Below are 23,712 nucleotides of genomic sequence, written 5' to 3' on the forward strand. Positions count from 1 at the left end.
CACATCTCATCCTGAAAATACAACTTTCACATGTAGTAATAATCCCTCCAGAACACTAATCTCTTGTGTATAAGTCGCATCTCTGCGCTATTGTGGAGCGTAATTATACACAATCGTTAAACCGGATGTAGACCTGGCGCAAATGCCTCTGATTTGGAGAATGACCCCTCTCCACGCCTATCAACCTGTGGTCTTGTCAGATCAGGACATTGTCCCACCACTCACCGCGGCGCCCATGAAAACGCCAAGTGGCTCAGGAACGTGCCCAGCGCTTTTTTTCATTTTTTAAAAGAAAGTGTTTTATTAAGTTAAATCAGCGCAGATCTCAGCTGTGTGACAGTGATGGGCTGATCTGCAAATTCCATATTTATTATCATTAATGTGATTTTCTTATCAGTTCACAATAATAAAGAAATAATAACAAATTTTCAGTTTATCTACAAACATTTCAGTTCTGATGTTTCTTGTGTCACAAACTAAAAGTTCTGCGTCTCTCAAAAAAAGTAACAGACAATATACAAAAACCCATCTAATTGTCGTGTTTTATATAATATATATATATATATATGTACACAGCCCATAAGTCAGTCTCTTTGGTAGAACACATCAATCAACAAGAACAATCAACAATCAATATTTAGCCAACGTCATCACATACTTTCCACTTGTTTTACTTTTAGCACAAACATTCTTCAAGAAAACCTTGAAATATTTCTAATTCCATCACCTTACAATATTAACCTGCAAAGTACGTGAGATTTGAAGATGCATATCCAAATATACCAATATATATATTATATATATTGATGTAGGATTACACTTTAGAAACTGAACACATACTATACATACAATAAGATACAAATGTATGTTATGTATGCATGTATGTATGTATGTATGACGTTATACATATGTACTATCACTATATTATATACAAGTTAACCCGTGCATGATACTCATGCATTCTAGTCAAATCATGCTACTTAAGGTGTTACAAACTCCCCACTGTCACCCCCGGCAACCACCAACCACTCCCCTCTGTCACCCCCGGCAACCACCAACCACTCCCAACTGTCACTTCTCCTTCAAGAAATATATATATATTTTTTTAAAATCTTTATAAACACTTTTAACAATTATTAAATTAAATTAACAAATTAAAAACATCTTAGTATACCAAATTTCAGCCCTTTCTGATTTTTTTTTCCACACACACTAAGAATTTAGTAGGTCAGTGTATAACTCCGCCCAGCAGGTGGCGCTGCAGCTTGGTTTTATTTTTTACACACACAGACAGACTAACACACGCCACTAGACATTTATATTATAGATTATCTGCAAACACTATAATGCTATTAGTGCACCTTTTGAAGGCCCATCTACCTCTACAAGAGATGTCTCAGATGTGTATATAATGATCTGAAGACTGGGGCGATATTTCCAGTGATACAAAGTAATGTCTGGCTTGGATATCGGGAATTAGGATCCCGGTAGTCAGGAGTAGCGTAGGAACTGGTGAGCAGGACGACAGTTTGTTGCTATCTGCAATGGAGGAACCAAGATGATTTGTAGTAACCGCTGTAGCTGAAGAGTTGGAGAAGTCTGTAATAAAAGCGAGGGCCAGGGGGCCAGGTAGATAGGGATAGCTGAGGTCATACACAGGTAATCAGAAGTCAGAGGAGCACTGGAACAAGACACAATACTGTGTCAGACTTATATACCCCCAGGAGGCAGGGGATTGGCTGGAGACAGGAAGTGGGCGGTGTGTTGATCTTAGTATGCTCCAAGCAAAATCATAGGGTGTAAGTTCTCCGAGCAAAGGGCGGACTCAAGCAGCGCTGCAGCAGCTCAATAGACAGAACCAATGCTTCCAAGTCCTAGGGATAATATCCCGTGCAGTCCTTTAACATTGTCCCTCTCTGGAAATAGCATAATGTGACAGATAGCAGGACCTAGCTGAAATCTACCCTAATTAAACACCCCACCTTCTGGCTGGGCATCTCTGAACATCTTGCGATCCCAACTCACCCTTAATATGTTCATATGATCTCATCACCTTATAGGACCAGATAGATCTTCACTTCGAGGTACAGAGCCTGGAGAGGGACCCAGTGAGTAAATCTGCTCCTCTCTGCCTGGTTCCTCTGTCTAATTTTTAACAACCCCTGAGCAGCCCATGTAAGTGACCCGTTCTCATCCCTACTTAGGAGATGTTTGGGTCAGCGCCTCTATTGTGGAACAAAGGGTCACATTGCTACATTGTTACCATCGTCCACTGAAGCCGGGAAATTTGAACACTGAGCTGACGTTGGAGAGGCCATTGCTTAGAACTTACAACTAAATACTCTCTAATTATTCATTTCATTTTCCACCAACCTTCTCTGTCTCTCCATTCCCGTACTCACTAAATACACTCTTATAGTCAGTATCTTTTTTATGTAACAACTTTTTTACTGGAGTAACATAGATTAAACAAATGGCAAAGTACGTGTTATAATACAACAGTAGGCAATGAATCTGGTTACATGAGAAGGAGATAATACATATTGTCATCAGACAGACACAGGCAGGATCGACAACACAGCGACATTATATAATATATTATTATAGAATTATGTACAACAAATCCATGCGTATAGGTGATAAAGGGATGGACTCAAACAGATGGGGTGAGAGGGGTTATAACAGAAGAACGCTTCACGTCTAGCCCTTTGTCCAGCAGTGTTGGGGATCTTCCAATAACAGTCTTGTTTTGTATCACGTTGTGTTTAGAACAAGTTGTTGGGTCGTATGAGATAAACAATTAATATAATGTCCCCAGGTTGTGAAGAGTTTTGCCGTGTGTGATTCTTAATGTAACGATGTCTTCAGCCAATCCATTCAAAATACATCATCATCATCATTTATTTATATAGCGCCAACATATTCCGTAGCGCTTTACAATTGGGGACAAACATAATACAAAGAAAAGTTTGTTTTTAAAACAGAGTCAAATCAGGGGGTTGTGTCCAAGATTGTAAAATACATTTTCTAGCTACTTCCAAAATGATCAATAACAGTTTTCTAGCACCCTTAGATTATCCCAATGAAAGGTCAACCACACCCAGAAGAGCCCACTCAGGGGATATGGGAGTAGTTTATTAGATGTTGAATGTCTCCAAAAGTGCTTAATTCAGGGACATTCCCACATACAATGTACGGCGGAGGCTCCGGGGAGACACATGTCAGACGAGCCCATAATGTGCCTACGCTGAGGGGATAATAACCACTGTGGGATATAATTAGGAGCTGGCAGTGACTATAGAGCAGGATACGGCTGTGAGACGCTGGTCTCAGGTGACAGCTGGTTGTTTAACCATTGGGATGAACCCGATTGGTTATGATCAAGTGAGGATCGGAAGATTCCATCTCTGCAACTGGAATAGGCCGATGTCCCCAGAATATAAACATTATTTTCTGTGGGGATGGTTCCTATAACTTATATTTTATTTCTATCACAATGTGGGTTTCCAGCTCCACGCTCGCCCCGGGGCGCCACGCTCGCCCCGGGGCGCCGCGCTCGCTCAGTACTATCGCTCAGCTGCCATTGTGACCAAATATCATTAAATTGCAGCAAAGAGTAGCAATAAATGTAATGTTAAGACCTAGGCCCATGAATATTACCGGACTCATTGCTCTGCTGGTTGTTTAATGTGAGCTGGGAGTATTATAACAACGCTCCCAGACCGTGCAGAACGTGTGTGTGAGATCCGCCTCCGCCTGGTCCCAGCAGGACAGGAAAATCAGGTTTTGTGGACGGCTGAGAGGCCATCACCTAATTACAGAAACACATCTTGCTCCAGAAATAGCATGTATTCCACCCCAGGGACAGGCTGGATACAGTTCATGCATGTGAGAAGAGGTCATACTAACGTATAATAGCAATGATGACATATAGGGCCATCTGGGACAATACCCGTTATCTGGTGTATGGAGGATGTGTAGGGAGGACCTTGGTGTGGGGCCCAGTACTTGCCCGGCCAGCACATGCGTAGGCCGGATGGGGCACGGATGCCATGAGCGGGCGGAGATTTGTCATGTTTAATGATCAGGCAGCTGAGCATATGGAAGTTTTAGTGGCAGGTGCCCCACAAGTTACCTGTCCTGGGACCCCCAAATCTCAATCCTGCCCTGGATGCAGAAATGTTGTGACCATTGGGCCTGTTCATCTGACTCAACCATAATGTTTCTTTACATATTCTACATTATTATAGTCTCAAGGTTATAAACAGAGGTACAAAATGGGGTGTAACAATAGGGGGGTGCAGGGGTACAGCGGCTAAGGTCACAGCTCCGCCCATGTCACACGGATCCGCCCATGGCGCACAATCTGTGGGTTGTTCAATAGTGGAGACCTAGAATCTGCTTTTTGCGGTCCTTTGATTTAATAAAGTCTACTGCAAACTACCTTCTCGGGGTCTCAGAACATTGGTGCACTGACAACTCTACCAAGTTATATATATGAACGTCATGTTATATACAGGGGAGCATCAGTGTGACGGGAGCCTAATGCTGGGGAACCCCGCTCCTCACCCCCATCCCCCTCCTCACATCATGGCACTGACGCGCTATTTACCACGCGCTCCTCACTACACGAGTGTACTGGTCTCTGCCTCCCACAAGAACAGTACACCCATAGCCTGAAATAATCTGTGCTGCTGTGACCACCCCCATGATCTGACAAGATTTTTGATGCTGGAGAAATGGAAGACGAGCAGAAGATAAAGAATGATAATAATAAGGTGCATTGACCTAATCAGACGTAAATTAGCCGAGAATGGTGCATGCGGGAAACAGGTCATTATAGCACCAGCCTACTGTGCGGTGCTGTACAAATGAGAACAAGCTCGGTAGTGAATGAATGATTAGTGTCACCCCCCAGGCAGGTAATACATAGAATACAGAGCTCTATGTTTTATAGGAAGTGCCTGAAGTTCTCATTCTCCTGATAGCAGATCACATATTTATATTGCTGCCGGTGGGAGAGGAGAACATTGACAAAGAGCTGAGTTGAGTGTTTCCTGCTGGTAGAAGACGGGGACAGTATATAGGGCTGTATGTAATGGGTCCAGTAACAGACTGACTGGGAGCAGTGAGAGGGATCATCCACCGGTGCTCCAAACTAAGGGGTCTGCTTATTAAAGTAACACACAAATTAATATTGGTTTATTGCAGAGACATCTGAGCAATAAATGTTTACTTAATGCTGCCAGATCTATGTCATTATTTGTAGAGATGTTCACTGATCCCCGTGTTTTAGATCCCTATTTTTTTCTAAAATTACTATTTCTTTTCAAAATCACATAATTTGGCTCTTATTTTGTTCCTACATTATTATTAACCTAAATAACTTTAATTTCCAGTCATTTCTAGTCAATTTTGTCACGTGACAAGAACACTGCTAACCCTTCTGTTTCTGTATGAGCCATGGCACTGAGCAATGGCTCTGGAGAGTGACCAGAACACTGCTACCCCTGTTTCTTTGTGAGCAATGGCACTGGATATCCTGGGGAGGGAGGTACTTATGGAATCCAAAACCCGCGAGATCCGACATCGCAACAATGAGGTTCTGCTTCGATTCAGATCCGAGGATGCGCGAAAGTACCGAGCAGTCTCACGAGCCTTCTCGGATCCCCTAAGTTCGGGTGGGTTTGGATTTCAGAAAATCGAGCCCGAGCATCTCTAATTATTTGTAATCAGGACTTTGGAGTCATGTTATGTATGTGCAAAGTCTATAAATATATGTCCCAAATCATGATGATGGAAGAGAAAGAGTCAGGAGAACCAGTTAAAGACCCCATGCTTCATCATCAACATCATCAATTATTTATATAGCGCCAGCAATTCTGTAGTGTTTTTCGAGAAAGGGCCAGGAGAACCCGTTGAAGACCTTCTCTGCTTCTAAGATGGTGTTAGCAGAACAGTCATTGTGGCTGATCCGAGTACCTATTAAAAAAAATAAGCATGGGGGAGCGTTTGCCGGCGAAATATGAACTTTATGTTTAGAGAATTTAGAAGACGGGCATTAGTTGAAACTGTGTGTGTGTGACACTATTTTACTACTGTCGAGAGTGGCTGTATATATCCAGTCTGTGCTACCCTGTACCATTACCCTGCATTACATATAACTTACCTAATTATTGCCCTCTACCATTCACCACCCCTAGTCCTACCTACTTTACCGTTCTGATAAATACATCATATTTGGTTTACACAGTTGATAATTGGTGTCACAGCCAAGACAGACAAGTGTTTTCCTGGGCTAACCAATTAGGAGTGAAGATCACATCGGTTTTGTATGACTACATACAAGTCTGATTTGGGTGGAGACATTGAAGATGACAATCGTAAGTGGATCTACAGTGACCATCTTAGACCTCTGCCCAGGAACTACATAGTAGACCAATATTACAGACACGTTACAGCAAAATAACCACCTTCTTCTCTTACATAATAGCCCTGGTGAGACATCCTGAGTCAGAACGTTTATTAGCTTGGCTTTATAATGTATTTTAGCCAACAAACCTCAACTGTTTCTGTGACTTTAACGAGGTTACTGTAGGCTTGCAGTTGCCCATTCACCACTCTGACTCACAAGTCTGCTGTAAGCTGCCTATATTCTTGGAGAATACGGTGAGAATACGGTGTGGATTGAGGTTTGTAGCAGCAGCAAAACCTTCTGGGCTGTTTGGTCAGAGACCGGGAACATTTGTCGGGAGGTGGGGATAGCTCTTAGGATGAGGGTGCAAGATTCGGTGACTGAAGGGGTGAAGCCATTGAGGAAGGTTTGCTGGAGTCTCCTGACTTTTGCTTTCCGTAGAATAGACGTCCTCAGCTGGACTCTTTTGCATGTTAGGGGGAGATTCAACTCAACGCGAGGTGTCACCGGAACGTCCGTGGAAACACCTTGCGCCGATGTTATGGCTTAAATCTCCGCTCATACCAGTCATGTAGTCCATATGTTGGGTATGCCAGATTATACTACTGATGATTTGGGTGGTGGGAGAGGTACGTTGTTTTCAGTTCTCAGCTACTTGACAGGTGGCTGCCGAGATAATATGTTAAATAAGTTTATTTTGATGGCAGATGGGACTCCATCCTCAGAAGCATCTGTCTGATGAGTCAGGGTGTATCTTTTTTTTAGCCTTGTTGGGACGTAGTACCATCTATATAAAATTTTGTACCTGCTCACTGATCTCAAATTATATTATCTGGCTTCCCATCTCTCGCAAATTGTTACCTCATACACCCCCTCAGGCTCCATCTCATGGCTTGACATAGAGTTGGCCTACCTAACTCTGCCCGATCTCTCCTCTCTATGGGGCTTATCACTAACTCACCGCCCCCCCTCCGCTAAATTGCTCCCCTCCATCAAATTTGATACCAATCTCTGGGTTTCCCATCAAATTAAAACTCATCTGCAATATCCCCCTTAAATCCCATTTGGCACAATCCGGTGTTCCCTCTTGGATCTTCCACGACGACACACCGTAACTGGACCCGTGCAGTTTTCATATTTCAAGTGGATTTCCCCAAACAGGGTTGCTGGCTTCCGCTAGCGGATCTCCAACTCCAATCCCCGTCCCAAGTCCTCAGCCCTTTTGAATTCTTCCAAATTAGCCATTTCTTGCGATCTCTACCGTCAACTTATGTTCTAAGGGACCTCACCCCCTTTGAATCTCTTTGTAGACGACATCCTTGGACAAGGGCATGATTTTCTCAAATATATAGTATTCTTCTCACTTATGCCCTTCCCTCTCCAAACCCTCATGAGAACGAGTGGGAAAAGGATCTTGGTCCTCCACTGGATGGTGAGGCTTGGGAGGACATGAGACTGGGGATAGCTAAATGCTCTATATCACCTAAATTCAAGGACACCTCCTACAAAAGGTATTATCGCTGGTATTACACCACCACAAGACTCCATAGAATGTTTCCCTCTTCTTCGCCCTACTGTTGGTGGGGCTGTTTCCACAGGGGTACGATACTTCTGGGACTCAGTACATAATTTCTTAAACACCCTATTTGAAGCCCCCATTCCAAAAGATCCCTGAGTATTTCTTTTGCGTTACCCTCCCCAAGACTTGGACAATTCTCAAAAAAATTAACTGACCAAATCTCTCATAGCCCTCAATTAGAAAAACACCTCACCCCCATCCCTTTCAGCCCTCAAAAAGCAGATTTGGCAGGTGGCTGCCATGGAGATTACATACTACCTTCATGATAGAGGCCATGTCTTCAACCAAGTATGGGCCCCATGACTAAGTGCAGAACTCCCCCTCAACCTAACGCTTCCTCCAGCCTGTCCCATGTGCGATGACCATAGCCTCGGCCTGACATACACCCCTCCCTCTGCTCTTGGCTCTTTACACCCTAATTGTCCTCTGAATATTCACATTGCTTAACTTTGTGGTCCCCCCTCACAATCCCTTTTGTTCCTACACCCTACTTTTAATATCGCTCTCTAAACTGTAAAAATTGGTAATTTTTTGTCTAATCTTTCCCTCGTATTCGATATATCACAATTGCGGTTTTGGTTTCACTTTGCCTGTAACACAGAATTATCGTTCTACTTTCTGTATTTTCTTGACTGACCATAAAATGATATAAAATTTTGTACCTGTTTTTATTTAGTTTTACACAAATTGAGCTAGAAGTGGCCTTCTCCTGGATCTTAGAGCCGTCCTCGTTGTCCAGGGTCTTTCCCAAATCCCGCTCCCAGGCCAGTTCATGTGCATCACATGTTGCCAAATTGGATAGAGTGAATTCTGGGTATAAAGTAGAAATCAGACCAACGTCTGACCTAGACAAAGAGCTTCAACAGTAGATAAGGGTTGAAGAGAAAGTTGATTTCTGAACTGTGCTATGAAGGTTTCGGAGTTGTAATTATTGGTAAAAGTTTAGTGGGGATATTAAATTTGAAAAGAGGAAAAGTATAATAACGGGATAAGTCATTCATGTCTATTGTCACTCGTACACCACGGGCTGAACGAGGATGGATCAAGTAGAAGATTTTCACGGTCGTCTGTATTTCTGGATCCGATTCGGGGCCCTTGGGTCTGGCTGAAGCAGGAGTGAAACAGAACCTGGAAGTCTTGATGAGCTCTCTGCTCATGTAGAGTACTCTGAGTAACACTAGCAGTGTAGGAGTCTAGGACCGGAGTCTGCGCCATAGTATGGAACTGGAACACTCTGGAACTGTTTGTGTGAACTCAATCCCAGCACCTGTAACCAGGCACACGGGACTGGAACACACTAATAAGAACTTAAAATGTAAATCACGCAGAAACGCAGAACAGAGCGAACTGGAACTGGAGCTCAGAATGGTGAACTCAGGACTGCGCGACAACCACAGACCTGGAACCCGCAGACAGATACACAGAACTGGAAACAAGCCCTAGAGACTCAGAACCAGCCACAGCAACAGAACGGATAATACCGGTAAAACTACAGGTACTGCATATGAATACTGGAGAGTGCAAAGTTCTTACTGAGGTGAGTACTCTTGATGAATGCAGAATATTGCAGGAAGATGAGCAGCTTGGAAGTGCAGAGTGATGAACTCCGGGTAGTGCAGGATAATTCTAGAAAGATGTGCACTTTGGAAGTGCAGGTATTTGAAGAAAGATGTGCACTTGAAAATACAGGATATTTGCGAAGTGATGATTAGTTGGTATTGCAGGATGTTCACAGAAGATGATCACTTTGTAAATGCAGAGAAATCAGGAACAACTGGAACCTGGAGCCAAGAAATATCCTCAGGGGAGATGTGTGTTGTTCTGGCAATGAACAGACCTCAACAGCAGATTTAAATAGGGTGTCCCAAACAACTATTGGCTGCACAGTTCATGTGATCACAGCTGCTGAATCTGGTTGGTCGGGAATGATCACCTGACTGCATCCAAGATGGCCGCGCCCATGCATCAGAACCAACAGTATGTGTTTGTTTACAAATGAAGATGTGATGGACAGGAATGCTGCAGGCGACCAGGAGGGACCCGGGTAGCCGCGATATGACAGCGGCGGATGTGGTAAGTGCAGCTAAGACCCCGATGTGTGACAAAGGTACTTTTTATCTGGTAAAAAAACAAAAATAAAATAAGGTTTTCCTATCGTGGTTTTCAAAAAAATTTATATTGATTTAAAAAGTGAGAAATCTGTAAAGAAAAGTTTAAATAGATTGTTCACCCTCCTCCTACCCTGCTCCCCATATAGCGAAATGAAAGGTTGGGGTCCATTTACTGGGACCTCTCCCACTATGGCCTCAAGCTGACCGCTAGGAGGACTGAACGTACTGCGTCCACCTGCTCTAGAGGAGATCTATAGGCCGACGTAAAGTTGTAACTTAGCCCAATTTACCACAATACAGAATATATTCCAAAATATTATCAAAACTTTTATCAAGATAAACCAGTGTATGGACTATAAAGGGTGAGATGTTTCTTCCATTAATACGCTCTGGGGATATGGTAAATTAACTTAGCTCAACATGGAAAAGAAGCTCCAACTACAATCCTTTCACAGTGACCCATGTTTGGCACAAATAATCATAATTTCCTCAATAGTGGATGTGGTCTGTAGCAATTGAGGGTCTGTTTTGGGGCAAAGTTGAGCAGACGTGGGGATGAGACAGTATTTGTCCCACATTTGGTAGCTCTGTTACCCCCCTGAACCTGATGATACCAGTCTACCACCCTAGGGGCTGAATAGCACCATAAGCACTATTATTATAGGGGTGCAGGTATATTCTCCACCATGTCCCAACCACTGATTCCAACCTGCTGTCTCTGTGGTGACAGCGCCCAGCTGGATCTAGCTCACTCTTCTGATGAATGGTTATTATAAGCTGAGCTGAATATATGTCTGCTATAAACTATATAAACTACCAGCAGGTGGCGCCAGGAGATGATTAGTGGAGCTGAGCGCTGCATCTACTTTAATATTTCCCTTTCTAAATGCAAAACCTGACACATTAGATTAATCCATCACTATTATTATTATTATTATTATTATTAAACATCCCCAACATACTCCACAGCTCTATACCGCAGAGACACATCTATATAAATGCAGGGACATGAGGTGAGAGGACCCTATCCCTCAGAGCTTACAATTAAACAAGATTTGTACTAATGATACGTGTGTTGATTTTATACCGTGGCCATTGGAAGTATATGTCTATAGAGATAGAGGTTGTCAGATGCTCAGGACGGATGTGTGGACCAAATATAGTAATGCCGGTATTACCATTATTTACCAACCACACCTGGGGCCTGATTCATTAAGGATCTTAAATGAAGAGGATCCTTATTTCAGTCTCCTGGACAAAACCATGTTACAATACAAGGGGTGCAAATTAGTTTTCTGTTTTGCACATAAGTTAAATACTGACTGTTTTTTCATGTAGCACACAAATACTTGATAGCTTATTTGTACACTGAAATTTAAAGTTGATAATTGTGTGCTACATGAAAAAACAGTCAGTATTTAACTTATGTGCAAAACAGATAACTAATTTGCACCCCTTGTATTGTAACATGGTTTTGTCCAGGAGACTGAAATAAGAAGTTTCTCAAGTTAAGATCCTTAATGAATCAGGCCCTAGAGGCGCAGCACAGATACCCTTCATTTTACATTTCTGCACCAGATGGGTCACCCTGCGAATATTTACATACACAATAACTTCTACTCTCAGGAGACGCATCTACAAACTAGATGTGTGCGGAGAGGCAGAAGAAATATTACAGGTGTACAAAATAGTAAATGTCACATCAAACGTCCACCCTCTGACCACTTTATATCCATCCTCCTACAACTTTATATCCACCCTCTGTCCTATTTATATCCTCCCTCCTAAAACTTTATATCCTCCCTCCAAAAACTTTATATCTACCCTCTGACCACTATATCCACCTTTTCCCACTTTATATCCATCCTCCTACAACTTTATATCCACCCTCTGACCACTTTATATCCACCCTCCTCCCATTTTATTCCACCCTGTTACAACTTTATATCCATCCTCCTACAACTTTATATCTACCCTTCAACCACTTTATATTCACCCTCCAACCACTTTATATTCACCCTCCTCCAACTTTATATCTACCCTCTCACCAATTTATATTCACCCTCCAACCACTTTATATCTATCCTCCGACCAGGTTATTTCCATCTCCTCCCACTTTATATCTACCCTTTGACCACTATATCCACCTTTTCCCACTTTATATCCATCCTCCCACAACTTTATATCCACCCTCTGATCACTGTATATCCACCCTCCTCCCATTTTATATCCACCCTCTTACAACTTTATATCCACCCTCCTCCCATTTTATATCCATCCTCCTACAACTTTATATCCACCCTCCTACTTTATATCTACTCTCCAACCACTTTATATCTACCCTCTGACCACTTTATATTCACCTTCCTCCCACATTATATCCACCCTCCAACCACTTTATATTCACCCTCCCACAACTTTATATCTACCCCCTGACCACTTTATATCCACCTTCCTCCTACTTTATATCTACCCTCTAACCACTTTATATCCTCCCTCCTACAACTTTATATCTACCCTCCAACCACTTTATATCCACCCTCCTAAAACTTTATATCCATTCTCCGACCAGGTTATTTCCATCTCCTCCCACTTTATATCTACCCTCTGACCACTATATCCACGTTTTCCCACTTTATATTCACCCTCTAATCACTGTATATCCACCTCCAAGGACTTTATATTACGCTCAGTCACGATCCAGCACTCACCTTCGTAACATATCTGTGACAAAGGGTTAATCAAAAACAACCACCTGGTCTATTTAAAATGATTATAACTTCCCTGTCTATGCCACACACTAACTTTGCCTTACCAATTATACCACCACCAAGGTATTGGTGTGAAGAGCTGATACTCGTACTCAGGAAACCTTCAGTTCTCCCATTAAACGAATATATCACAATTTTCTTTCATTAGTTATCATAAACCAAATGATCTCATCTATTTCAACTATGTAGTGTTCTAAAACCAAGCTGTCTGACGTGTGACTTCATAAGAACACAGAGACCCGAGTGTAATTTAATATGGAAATAAATCCACAATGCTTAAGATAAAAACAATTAACAAAATGACAAACATATAATACAATAGTTTCTTGTAAAATAAAAAGGAATAAAACAACAACTGATAACTTACAAATGACCAGATTCTGCCTTGCTGGGAGAGCACAAACTAAAAGAACACTTTTCAATAGCACATGCACTCCCAAAAATGTGTACACATTTATTAAAGGTACAGGACATTTTAATAATGCTGCAGTTACCGACAGCCCCCCTTCAACTGTGCTGTCAGAACTAGAAAGTCTGTGTAAATGCAATTTAGTTGTTTATGACCTCTGTTCAAACACCTTTCAAGTCAGGTTTTCTTTACACTGGCCTAACTTCTTACCAAAATGTCCTACAAAGATGATTTTACCTCCACACAGAAGGTCATATGTTTCCTTTCATTTGCATACCAAACATGACCCCTGTAAGTAGGATATTTGAGCAGATATAACATGACATGTTCCTGTGCCCTTATTGCCCTGCATTTACACTTATCCCTGCTGCTCTGGCCCCACAGTTGATATGCTGTTGTCTGAGATCATCATCACATCCAATATGTTATTAATGTAACCTTAAAGAAAGATTTCAAAGGCTTTACGACCCAGATCATAAATTGGTACAGGGCACTTGTCTGTAACCACGTGTCTGGAGCGCTCTTATCTATAAATTATTATTATCGTAGATTTGTAAGGAGCCACAGTGCTCTGCAGTGCCATACAGTAGGGAAAACAGGACATACATAAACATACATAAAACAAGGACATACAAGTCAGACAAAATAAATGCAAACATGAAAACAAAGGGTATGAGGACCCTGCTCATTAGAGAGCTTTGAGGGCACAGCTGAAACAAGAGGAGCGAGTGTGACTTGGAGTGAAGATTGTGACAGCTGTGACGGTGTATTAGTGTGAATAGCATCATCAGCAATGAATAAGCTATAAAAAAAAAAAAAAGAGAGATGAGACAAGGTGCAGGTCAGAGGTAGATCTAAGATGGAGGGAGGGAGAGTATTTTGATATGAGATTTGAGGTGTATGAAGGGGTGTGATGTAGAGGGCTTTGTAGGTAAGGGAGAGTAATTTGAATTGGATTCTGGAGGACACAGGGAGCCAGTGTAGTGATTTGCACAGTGGTGCAGCAGATGTGGAGCGATGAGAGAGGAAGATCAGTCTTGCAGCAGCATTTAGGATGGATTGAAGTGTAGCTATATGGGTGTCAGGAATGCCAGATAGCAGGAGGTTGCAGTAGTCAAGACGGGAGATGATGAGAGAATGGATAAGACTTTTGGTAGCATGTTGAGTAAGAAAATGGCGTATTCTAGCAATGTTTTTAAGGTGGAATCGACAGGACTGGGAGAGAGTCTGGATGTGAGGAATAAAGCAGATGGCGGAGTCAAGTGTGACACCAAGGCAGCGGGCTTGGGAGACTGAGGAAATTGTGGAGTTATTGACATTGAGGGAGATTTGAGGGCAGGTGGTGACTCTGATAGGAGGGAAGAAACTAAGCTCTGTTTTGGACATGTTGAGCTTTAGGTAGCGTTGGGACATCCATGTGAAGATACCTGAAAGACAGTAGAGTACATGAGATAGTACATAAGGAGATAGATTTGGGTGTCATCAGCGTTAGAGGTGGTATTGGAGGCTGAATTAGTGCCCCAAGATAAGAGGTGTACAATGAAAAAAGTAAAGGGCCAAGAACAGAGCCTTGTGGGACCCCAGCAGATAGTGGGAGTGGAGGGGAGGATGTGCCAGAGGTAGAAACACTAAAGAAGCGGTTCGATATGTAGAAAGTGAACCGGGAAAGAACTGTCACAAACACCAATGGAGTGAAGGATGTGTAGGAGAAGAGGGTGATCAACAGTGTCACCAGCAGCAGAGAGGTCCAGGATGAGTATGGAGAAATGAACCTTAGACTTTGCAGTAAATAGATCATTGATCACTTATGTTAGAGCAGTTTTAGTAGAATGTTGGGGGCAGAAGCCTGATTGCAGAGAGTCGATAATGGAGCGAGAGGAGAGTGAGATGGGGGTTTGTTCACTAATCGCTCAAGTAACTGGAACTAGAAGGCGCAAATACATCCCATTAAAAGTACAGGCGGTCACCTTCCCCAGCCAGGTACTGAATTGTTCAGAAGACAATTACCCCACCTCCCCTCCTTCCCCATACTGCAAAGGGCACCCTACAAATCAGGCTGCACCCTCTACACAACTTTATCTCATTTCAATCATCTTAGTTCGTGCACTGTCTATGTCTTACAGAGCCATCAGCAACAGCAGCTCTGCCTCCTGTGAGACCCAGCAGGAGGTCACCCATATCCCAGCATGCACCGCAGTGAGGGATGCCGGGAGATGAGGTCCTAGCGGCCGGAGTTACCACAGTACGCTTTGTAGCGGACCCTGGGCGGAGCAGTGGGGCATGTCGGGAGATGTAGTCTCGGGTAGGGCGCTTCAGGGCTACAGATCAATACACGACACTTCTTTTCCCGACAGACAATAGGGGGAAATCGCATGGGTTGCCGGGAAATGTAGTCCTGAGCTGGTGGACACTGCACTTAGTAGTGAATGAGGGAACTACACGTTCCCGGCGTGCACTGGGGCAGTGTAGAGGAATGCCGGGAGTTGTGGTTCTGTAGCTGTAGTTCCCGCGGCGAGCACTGAGCATTGTGACTACAGCTCCCGTCATGCTGAGCGCGGGTGGCGTCTCTGGGCAGTCTGCGCCTCTGGCATCCAGCGGGTGTGTGTGAGCGGCGGCCCGGGGGGTGTGGGGGGCACCATGTTGAAGTGCATCCCCCTGTGGCGGTGTAACCGGCATGTGGAGTCTGTGGATAAGCGGCACTGCTCCCTGCAGGCCGTGCCCGAGGAGGTGTTCCGCTACAGCCGCAGCCTGGAGGAGCTGCTCCTGGACTCCAACCAGCTGCGGGAGCTGCCCAAGGTGAGCGCCCGGGGACTGCTGCTGGGGGGCTGGTGAGGAATGGGGGGTCAGTGGGGATGGAGGGAGCTCTATAGGTGGGCACTGGAGATGGAGGGGTCTGGAGTTCTATAGCTGGGCACTGGTGACAGAGGGGTTAGCTGGGTATAGGTGGGCATTGGTGACAGAAGGGTTAGCTGGGTATAGGTGGGCATTGGTGACAGAGGGGTTAGCTGGGTATAGGTGGGCATTGGTGACAGAAGGGTTAGCTGGGTATAGGTGGGCATTGGTGACAGAGGGGTTAGCTGGGTATAGGTGGGCATTGGTGACAGAAGGGTTAGCTGGGTATAGGTGGGCATTGGTGACAGAAGGGTTAGCTGGGTATAGGTGGGCATTGGTGACAGAAGGGTTAGCTGGGTATAGGTGGGCATTGGTGACAGAGGGGTTAGCTGGGTATAGGTGGGCATTGGTGACAGAAGGGTTAGCTGGGTATAGGTAGGCATTTGAGTGGGAAGGGTCTGGCGTTCGATAGGTGGGCATCGGCGACAGAAGGGCCAGTTGGGTATAGTGGGCACTGGAGATGGAGGGGTCTGGATTTCTATAGCTGGGCACTGGTGACAGAAGGGCCAGCAGCGTATAGGTGGGCACTGGTGTTCTATAGGTGGGCACCGGCAACATAAGGGCCAGTTGGGTATAGATGGGCACTGGCGACAGAAGGGTTAGCTGGGTATAGGTGGGCACTGGAGATGGAGGGGTCTGGAGTTCTATAGCTGGGCACTGGTGACAGAAGGGCCAGCAGCATATAGGTGGGCACCTGCAACATAAGGGCCAGTTGGGTATAGATGGGCACCGGCGACAGAAGGGTTAGCTGGGTATAGGTGGGCACTGGAGATGGAGGGGTCTGGAGTTCTATAGCTGGGCACTGGTGACAGAAGGGCCAGCAGTGTATAGGTGGGCACCAGTGACAGAAGGTCCAGTTGGGGTAGAGATGGGCACTGGAGATGGAGGGTTCTGGTGTTCTATAGCTGGTCACTGCGAACAGAAGGGCCAGCAGCATAAAGTGGGCACTAGCGTTCAATAGGTGGGCATTGGTGACAGAATGGTCAGCTGGGTATAGGTGGGCACAGGTGACAGAAGGATTAGCTGGGTATAGGTGGGCATTGGAGTGGGAAGGGTCTGGCGTGCTATAGGTGGATATCGGCGACAGAAGGGCCAGTTGGGTATAGGTGGGCACTGGAGATGGAGGGCAATGGTGTTCTATAGGTGGGTATCGGTGACAGAAGGGCCAATTGGGTATAGGTGGGCACCAGCGACAGAAGGGCCAGCAAGTTATAGATGGGCACCAGAGATGGAGGGGACTGGTGATCTATAGCTGGGCACTGGAGACAGAAGGGCCAGCAGGGTATAGGTAGGCACTGCAGATGGTATAAGTAGATGGAATGGTACACAAGACAGGGTGCAGCCACTGTTTATGTTGGCACCAGTGTACAGGGAACTGGCACTGCCAAGTTGGACACTAGAGAAAGTGGGCCTGACAGCGGGGACTGGCACTGCACAGGTGAACACATGGGGCAGAGTGGATTGATGCTGTGGGGGCAATCTCCAAGCTACTGGAGGGCTGAGACTATTGATAAGGGCTTCAGGTGTTTTGGTCACTAGAAGCAGCAGCGACCACCAGGGTTTGTGATGACTGGGACAATTGAGGTGGGTCTAGAACCTGGGTAATTGGCATTGAGAAGGCAGGTGCCACACTCTGGGTCTGCTGATGGCTGGTTGTCACCAAAGAGAAAAGTACCCGGCGTTCACATGTTATTCTGCTATATGTAGACAGCCCTCCGCTGCTGCAGAACTTCTTACAGGTCACCTACATGCTAGTTAGATAACGTTACCTTACTGGTTTGTGCATGCCCTTTTTATTTGTGTTGCTCTGGGATATTGCTCTGTGAATGCAGAGTGCAGATCTGTACCCTAGCCCAGGGTAATAGAGGTGACTGATGATATAAAGATACAGTGAGAACAGAAAGATAGGCGATACATGTAGTAAAAGTTGTGTAAAGACCTCTGTACAGTTGGACACAGTTATTTTTCTTCTAGAAATGATGTCTTGCGCTGGGCAAGTGGTCACTGGTGTGATGCATGTAAGTAAAGACATGTATGTAGGGCTGACAGGCTTCTGGTACCGTGGTTCTGACATTCATGCTCCGTGTTCCTCTCTGTCTTGCTGTAGGACTGCACAATACCTATTTGTTTGGGCTCTAGTGAACCGAGGGCCACAGAGTGGTAACTCCCGGGTGTCTTGTTTGCTTTAAGGGTGGTGTATTAATGGCAGCTGCTTCCATTGAAACGAGAGCACTGTTGTGTCTCCGTCCCACAGACCTTGTTACTTGTGCTCCGCTCAGCTGTGTGGAGGGAGAGTTAAGAACAACTTCCACCCAGTAAAATAATATGAGTGGTAATTACAAGATTAACTTGTTATGCGCTTCCTGGTGTGTTGTACCTAGAGGTTGTGTTACCCTGTTGTCTGCAATGCCCAGTTTCTGGGTGTGATCGCTGCGTATGGTAATGTCGGTCCTGCCTGGTATTTGGCTTCGGGCAGACTTCACAGTCAACCTTTGTTCCAATATTTTCTCTTATTAACCCTTCAGATTCAGATGTATTATAAGAGCTTATTTTTACATACATATGTGGGTTACACATGGGGAAATGTGTTCTGTCATTTTAGTGGGTTGATGATGATGTCCGCCTTCATGTGACTTTAATTTTTTGTGTGCACTCCTGCAACTTTTACTATAGATGAAGTTGTTTATTGCATTGTTTATGGGACAGAAAGTTTGCAATAAACTCCGCTTCGTTATCTCCAGCCTGTGATTTTTAGCCATGTATTCAGTACAACATAGATCAGCTCTCTGGATACAATTATACCCAAGGAAGAGAGCACAGAAGGTCTGTGTCGTCTCCAAGGGACATGACCAACAGCTCTCCCCATGAAATAAATGCCTGGTTATATTGGCTGAAGGAAGCGACAGAAGAGAAACAATGATTGTAGTCCAAGGTGCAGGAAGCCATGTACTAGTCGTCTGAAGGTGCGCATCCCCATTTACCTGTATATGTGTCTGTAATGTTAGTGACCCCCCCCCAACCCTTTTTTATCTCCGTTTTCAAATTGAAAAAGCCTGTGTGTGTGTGTGTGTGTGTGTGTGTGGTAGTGTGTGTGTGGTAGTGTGTGTGTGTATGTGTGTGTTAGTGTGTGTGTGTGTGGTAGTGTGTGTGTGTGTGTATGTGTGTGTTAGTGTGTGTGTGGTAGTGTGTGTCTGTGTTTGTGTGTGGTAGTGTGTGTGTGTATAATGACGCTCTCTGTAACCTTTTCTGCTCCTCTCATGTAGAAAAAGAAAAAAGTATTTATATTATTAGGTCAAAGGTCATTTTGTGGGTCCATTGTCTTATTTAACGTTGGGGTTGTCAGTAATAGTGAGATATCTTTCAATATAAAGTTACTAATTATTTTACTGAGTAATCATTTGGGAGGAATTGCTGCCCCCGATATGAAGTGTTTGGCGGGGGTCCTTTCTCTTTATTTTGGATCCCTTCATGACATTTGATGTCCACAAGGCTACAGGTAGTGGTAACAATGGAAGGACCAGGCTTTAAGCTCATTTGTGTTAATTCAGCAAATCACGTGATGGTCGGGGTCATGTGTAGACGTTGGACTGCCCTAGATGCCTATAATTACTGCTGCAAGAGGAACCTCCGTGATCTTTGGGGAGCTTCAGTGACCAAGTCAGTGCTGCATACTAATGTCCCACAAGGAGCGGTGTCCTGGGTGATGTCAGCCTGGACTCCGAGGATGGAATCACTTACTCCACGGTTGCAGGATCTGTGCACTCATCCGTATGGGGCAACTGCAGATCAACTGGCTGCAACGATCACCCAGTGGTGCAAGCAGCCAGTCTCCTCTACAGCGGTACAACGAGACGGCTCTGGAGGCAGAACCGTTACACGTATGTCAGTTGTTCCAATGTGTAGGAAAATATATTTGTCTGAATATATCGGTGATCACGCGCCCTCGTTTTCTGGGAAAATAAAGTTTCTGATTTCTTATCATGTGATGATTTTGGATAATTGGTTGTAGAGAGAGGGATGTTACTGAACAGAGCCGATATGTGTTTTCATCTGTCTTGTGTATTCTGTTGTGTATCCAAGTTGTTCCTGCCCCTATCTGCGCTGCGCCCCCTCCTGCCCGTCTCCGCGCCCCCTCTCCGCGCCCCCTCCTGCCCCTCTTCGCTCCGCGCTCCCCTCCTGCCCCTCTCCGCGCCCCACTTCTGGCCCTTTCCGCTCCGCGCCCCCCTCCTGCCCCTCTCCGCTCCGCGCCCCTCTCCGATCCGCGCCCCCCTCCTGCCCCGGTTCGCGCCGCGCCCCCCTCCTGCCCTGGTCCGCGCCGTATAAAATTAGAATATCTGATACTTTAGTAATCCCGCTCCAGTCCTGATTTCTCTGTAGCTGCACAGTATCTATTATAAGACCTGTAAGCACATTATTACGGAGTGATGGATGTCTGCACAGGGGGACCTGGCCTTTGTCTGTACTGTACTGTATCGGTGGATAAAAGGGGTGACAGGAAGCAGGGATTGGACGTCGGTGATTTGTTTCTGGAGTAGAGATGGGGACAGACCAGAGGGGGTGAGTGGGAAGGAAACTTCCTGTTCTGTGGAATGAGGAAGAGGCCTCTCTGCATTCTTGGAATCTGGCTCTGACCTCCCAGTGTAACTCCAGCATCTCTCCCCTATCGTATTATCTGGCTCAGTCACCCCTGTATGAGGGGCTGACTGGGCATTATACAGTGATATAAGGTGTCTGTGCTGTACAGCCTGAAATCTGGGTCCATCATGTCCGACAGACACACTGCATGTTCTACTGAGAGGTCTGTGCTTGGGGATAAGCTGCAGATATGTTTAACATCTCTGCCCCGGGCTCAGCAGATCAGGTGAACGCAACGTAGATTGTCAGAGTGACAGACACAAGGCTGCATTGTTCTGTCTCAGATTCCTCGGCCCATTGACTGCTGCTCTCTGAGGTCTCTTCCCCACCAGACAGTCACTGTAGGAGAGGGGCTTCGTGTCTGAGTCCCCCTTCTCCCTGTGCATTATAGGGTATCCCACTGAAGACACCAACGTAAATCTCTGACCTTGCATTTTACATGTGGGGATCGGGTGCTTATTATTACATAGGTCTGTAATATGTTTGTGGAGCTAATGAGTGAGACGGAGCAGTGTAAGATTTACACCCATAATGCTACAAAATGACTCCCAGCTTAGGTGAGTGAGATGGCGCAACGTGCAGCGTATCCTTTATAAAGTAGGGACCTTTACAAGAAGCTGCAGCTAGATGTCATTACCCATTTGTCTGGTGCCCCTGTCATGTGCCACCCCCAGACCAGCTGTCTGACTGCGAGGAATGTGCCCTCTACCAGCGAGATGTCGCCAGACAAATGCTGCGCTGTACACGCCTGCTCCGTGTGTAACTCTGATTCCTGTGTGATGAGCGACCGTTATTATTCACTTCTAGTTCTTTATAGATATAATCCAACTGGGTTTGTAGCTGCGGTGCCTGAAACATATATCATCCTTTCTCTTACCACGTTCATCTCACGTCGCTATCTATATAAGTATTAGGAGGGACAAAGGGTTAAAGGCGGTAACAACAGGAATTGTGTAACTGGCGTAACCGGTGGCGGCAGCAGTGACTATAATTACACCTTCAGGTTACACAGAGAGAGATCCGGGAAGGCGAATCAGGGTTATTCTAGTGAACAGAATAAAAGGAACATAAGACGAAAGTCGAAGGTCAGAACCGTTCAGTGATTTTGTTTTTTGTAGGAAACAATGAATGAAATGAACCCATATACATGTAAGCGATCAGTACACTAACGGGGTGATGTCAGGCACAGGCGTCTGTTATTTACCGAGGGGAAACTCAACATTGACTAATTTCCTAAACACATCCTGCTGAGGAAGGGAACAGACCTGTCCACCATAAACACAGCGGTAGATCGCTCGGCCAGACGTGTGTGAGGTCACAGAGTCTAAACCTGCGCTTGTCACGTTCACCTGGATCTCGGGGGATCCCGTCCAGAACTCTGATCTTCATTACTTCCTGAACGTTTCACACTTTCCCAAATATTGTTCCATAAATGTTTACGGATTCCCTTTGATAGGACAACATTCGTATTGATAATTGAATACAAGGGATAACTACATCTAGTAGTAGAGCATGATGTCTGTGGTGGTTTAACCCGCTCATATCCTGTGTGACACCTCCTAATACGTCCGCATTGATTTACCTCAACGGCTACTGGATTCTGCGTTATTCCGTCCGGAGTTGGCGTAAGTCGTAGACGCCACTTTATCGCCCATTTACTGCTGTGAGTCTGGTTAAATTCATAGGTGGATAATTCATAGATTGTTAACTGTTAAAATAATGTTCTACTCTTGTCAGAGATGATATTAGATTGTAAGCTGTAGGACAAATAGTCCTCCTTTGCTTTGTAATGAGAAGCGCAGGCCTTATGTCTTGTATACAGTGTGTAGTGTCCTGCCTGCAGGAATGTGAGGAATGCTTCACATGTAACGTAGGAGACAGGTCTCTGTATATCTCCTCGGGATACATACGTGTCCTGTGCTCTTCTGTGCTCTCTGTCCGTCATAGTATCGCTGCGCTGGGTGTTTAGTACTATTGGGAATAGGGATGTGGGAGAAACCCGTCGGCCTCCTCCGTGAAATCTCCCTTGGCGTAGGGATCGCTGGTCCAGGGTACTCTCTGCTTCTAAACAGTGTCTTCACCGCAGGGACTCTGCAGATTCCTGCCATACAGGGATGTACAAGGGTCCGGCCTGTCTTCTGGGGGTCTGGACTGAGCCCTGTGCCCCCCTCTGTGTCGGAGGGGGCAGGATATTCTCAGGATAGTGGGTGGGAAGTTAGTGTACAGCATTGTGCGTATATATGAATTATAGAGCCGGTAAAGCAGCTACAGTGCATATCTATCAGGATGACTATAAAGAGACGCTGACTTTTATTTTTACATGTTTGTAAGTGGCAGAAATCTGCTTCCTCGTAGAGACAGGTCTGACGCCGGGAAATGCGTTATCTAATATCGCAGCGATGATCCTGGGCAGCACAGTGGTCAGCATTGCTTTTACTATTGCTGTGTACGTGGCCGAGGGCACCACATTGACGTCTCCTATTTCTGTACCAGAGAGAACGCTCTGTCTGCAGTAAATCTACCCTTTGGGGTTAGAGGAAACCAAACCACACACAAATGTTTACATGTTCTGTGATGTGAGACGCCACATAGAGAGCAGAGTGCGGATGTTGTTTCTCTGGTGACACGACAGGGTGACGGGAGACAGAACAGTCACACAGACCCTAATAGGGCGACAGTCCCCTTGTGTTATGTGTGCAGGATGGGTGGTCACGTTACACACACAATACGACGTGTACTCAGCCCTGGTGCAGGATAACACTGGATCTGAGTCTGCTGCTTATTTGCTAAACACGGAGTCACTGGAAGGGCTCAATACTTACTTTATACAAACACAACTGAGACGTGGAGTGTATGATGGTACATGTACATATATGTAAAGCGCTACGGAATATGTTGGC

At 45.2% G+C, this 23,712-nt stretch overlaps 1 protein-coding gene across 21 annotated transcripts in view; it reads left to right on the forward strand.

Moving 5' to 3' along the window:
* The first annotated feature begins 15,789 nt into the window (after positions 1–15,789).
* The window catches only part of SCRIB (scribble planar cell polarity protein), a 62,868-nt gene continuing 54,945 nt past the window's right edge, over positions 15,790–23,712 (forward strand). For 4 of the 21 annotated variants that reach the window (XM_075211546.1, XM_075211548.1, XM_075211547.1 and 1 more), the window contains exon 1: positions 15,794–16,081. In XM_075211546.1, the coding sequence (XP_075067647.1) occupies positions 15,923–16,081 (159 nt within the window). In that variant the 5' untranslated portion in view covers positions 15,794–15,922. Of the gene's footprint in view, positions 16,082–23,712 lie in introns of all 21 variants that reach the window. The other 17 variants (XM_075211554.1, XM_075211555.1, XM_075211557.1 and 14 more) reach the window with 8 other exon arrangements.

The sequence above is a fragment of the Mixophyes fleayi genome, chromosome 5 (genome assembly GCF_038048845.1).
Source record: "Mixophyes fleayi isolate aMixFle1 chromosome 5, aMixFle1.hap1, whole genome shotgun sequence".
Taxonomy (NCBI): Eukaryota; Metazoa; Chordata; class Amphibia; order Anura; family Limnodynastidae; genus Mixophyes; species Mixophyes fleayi.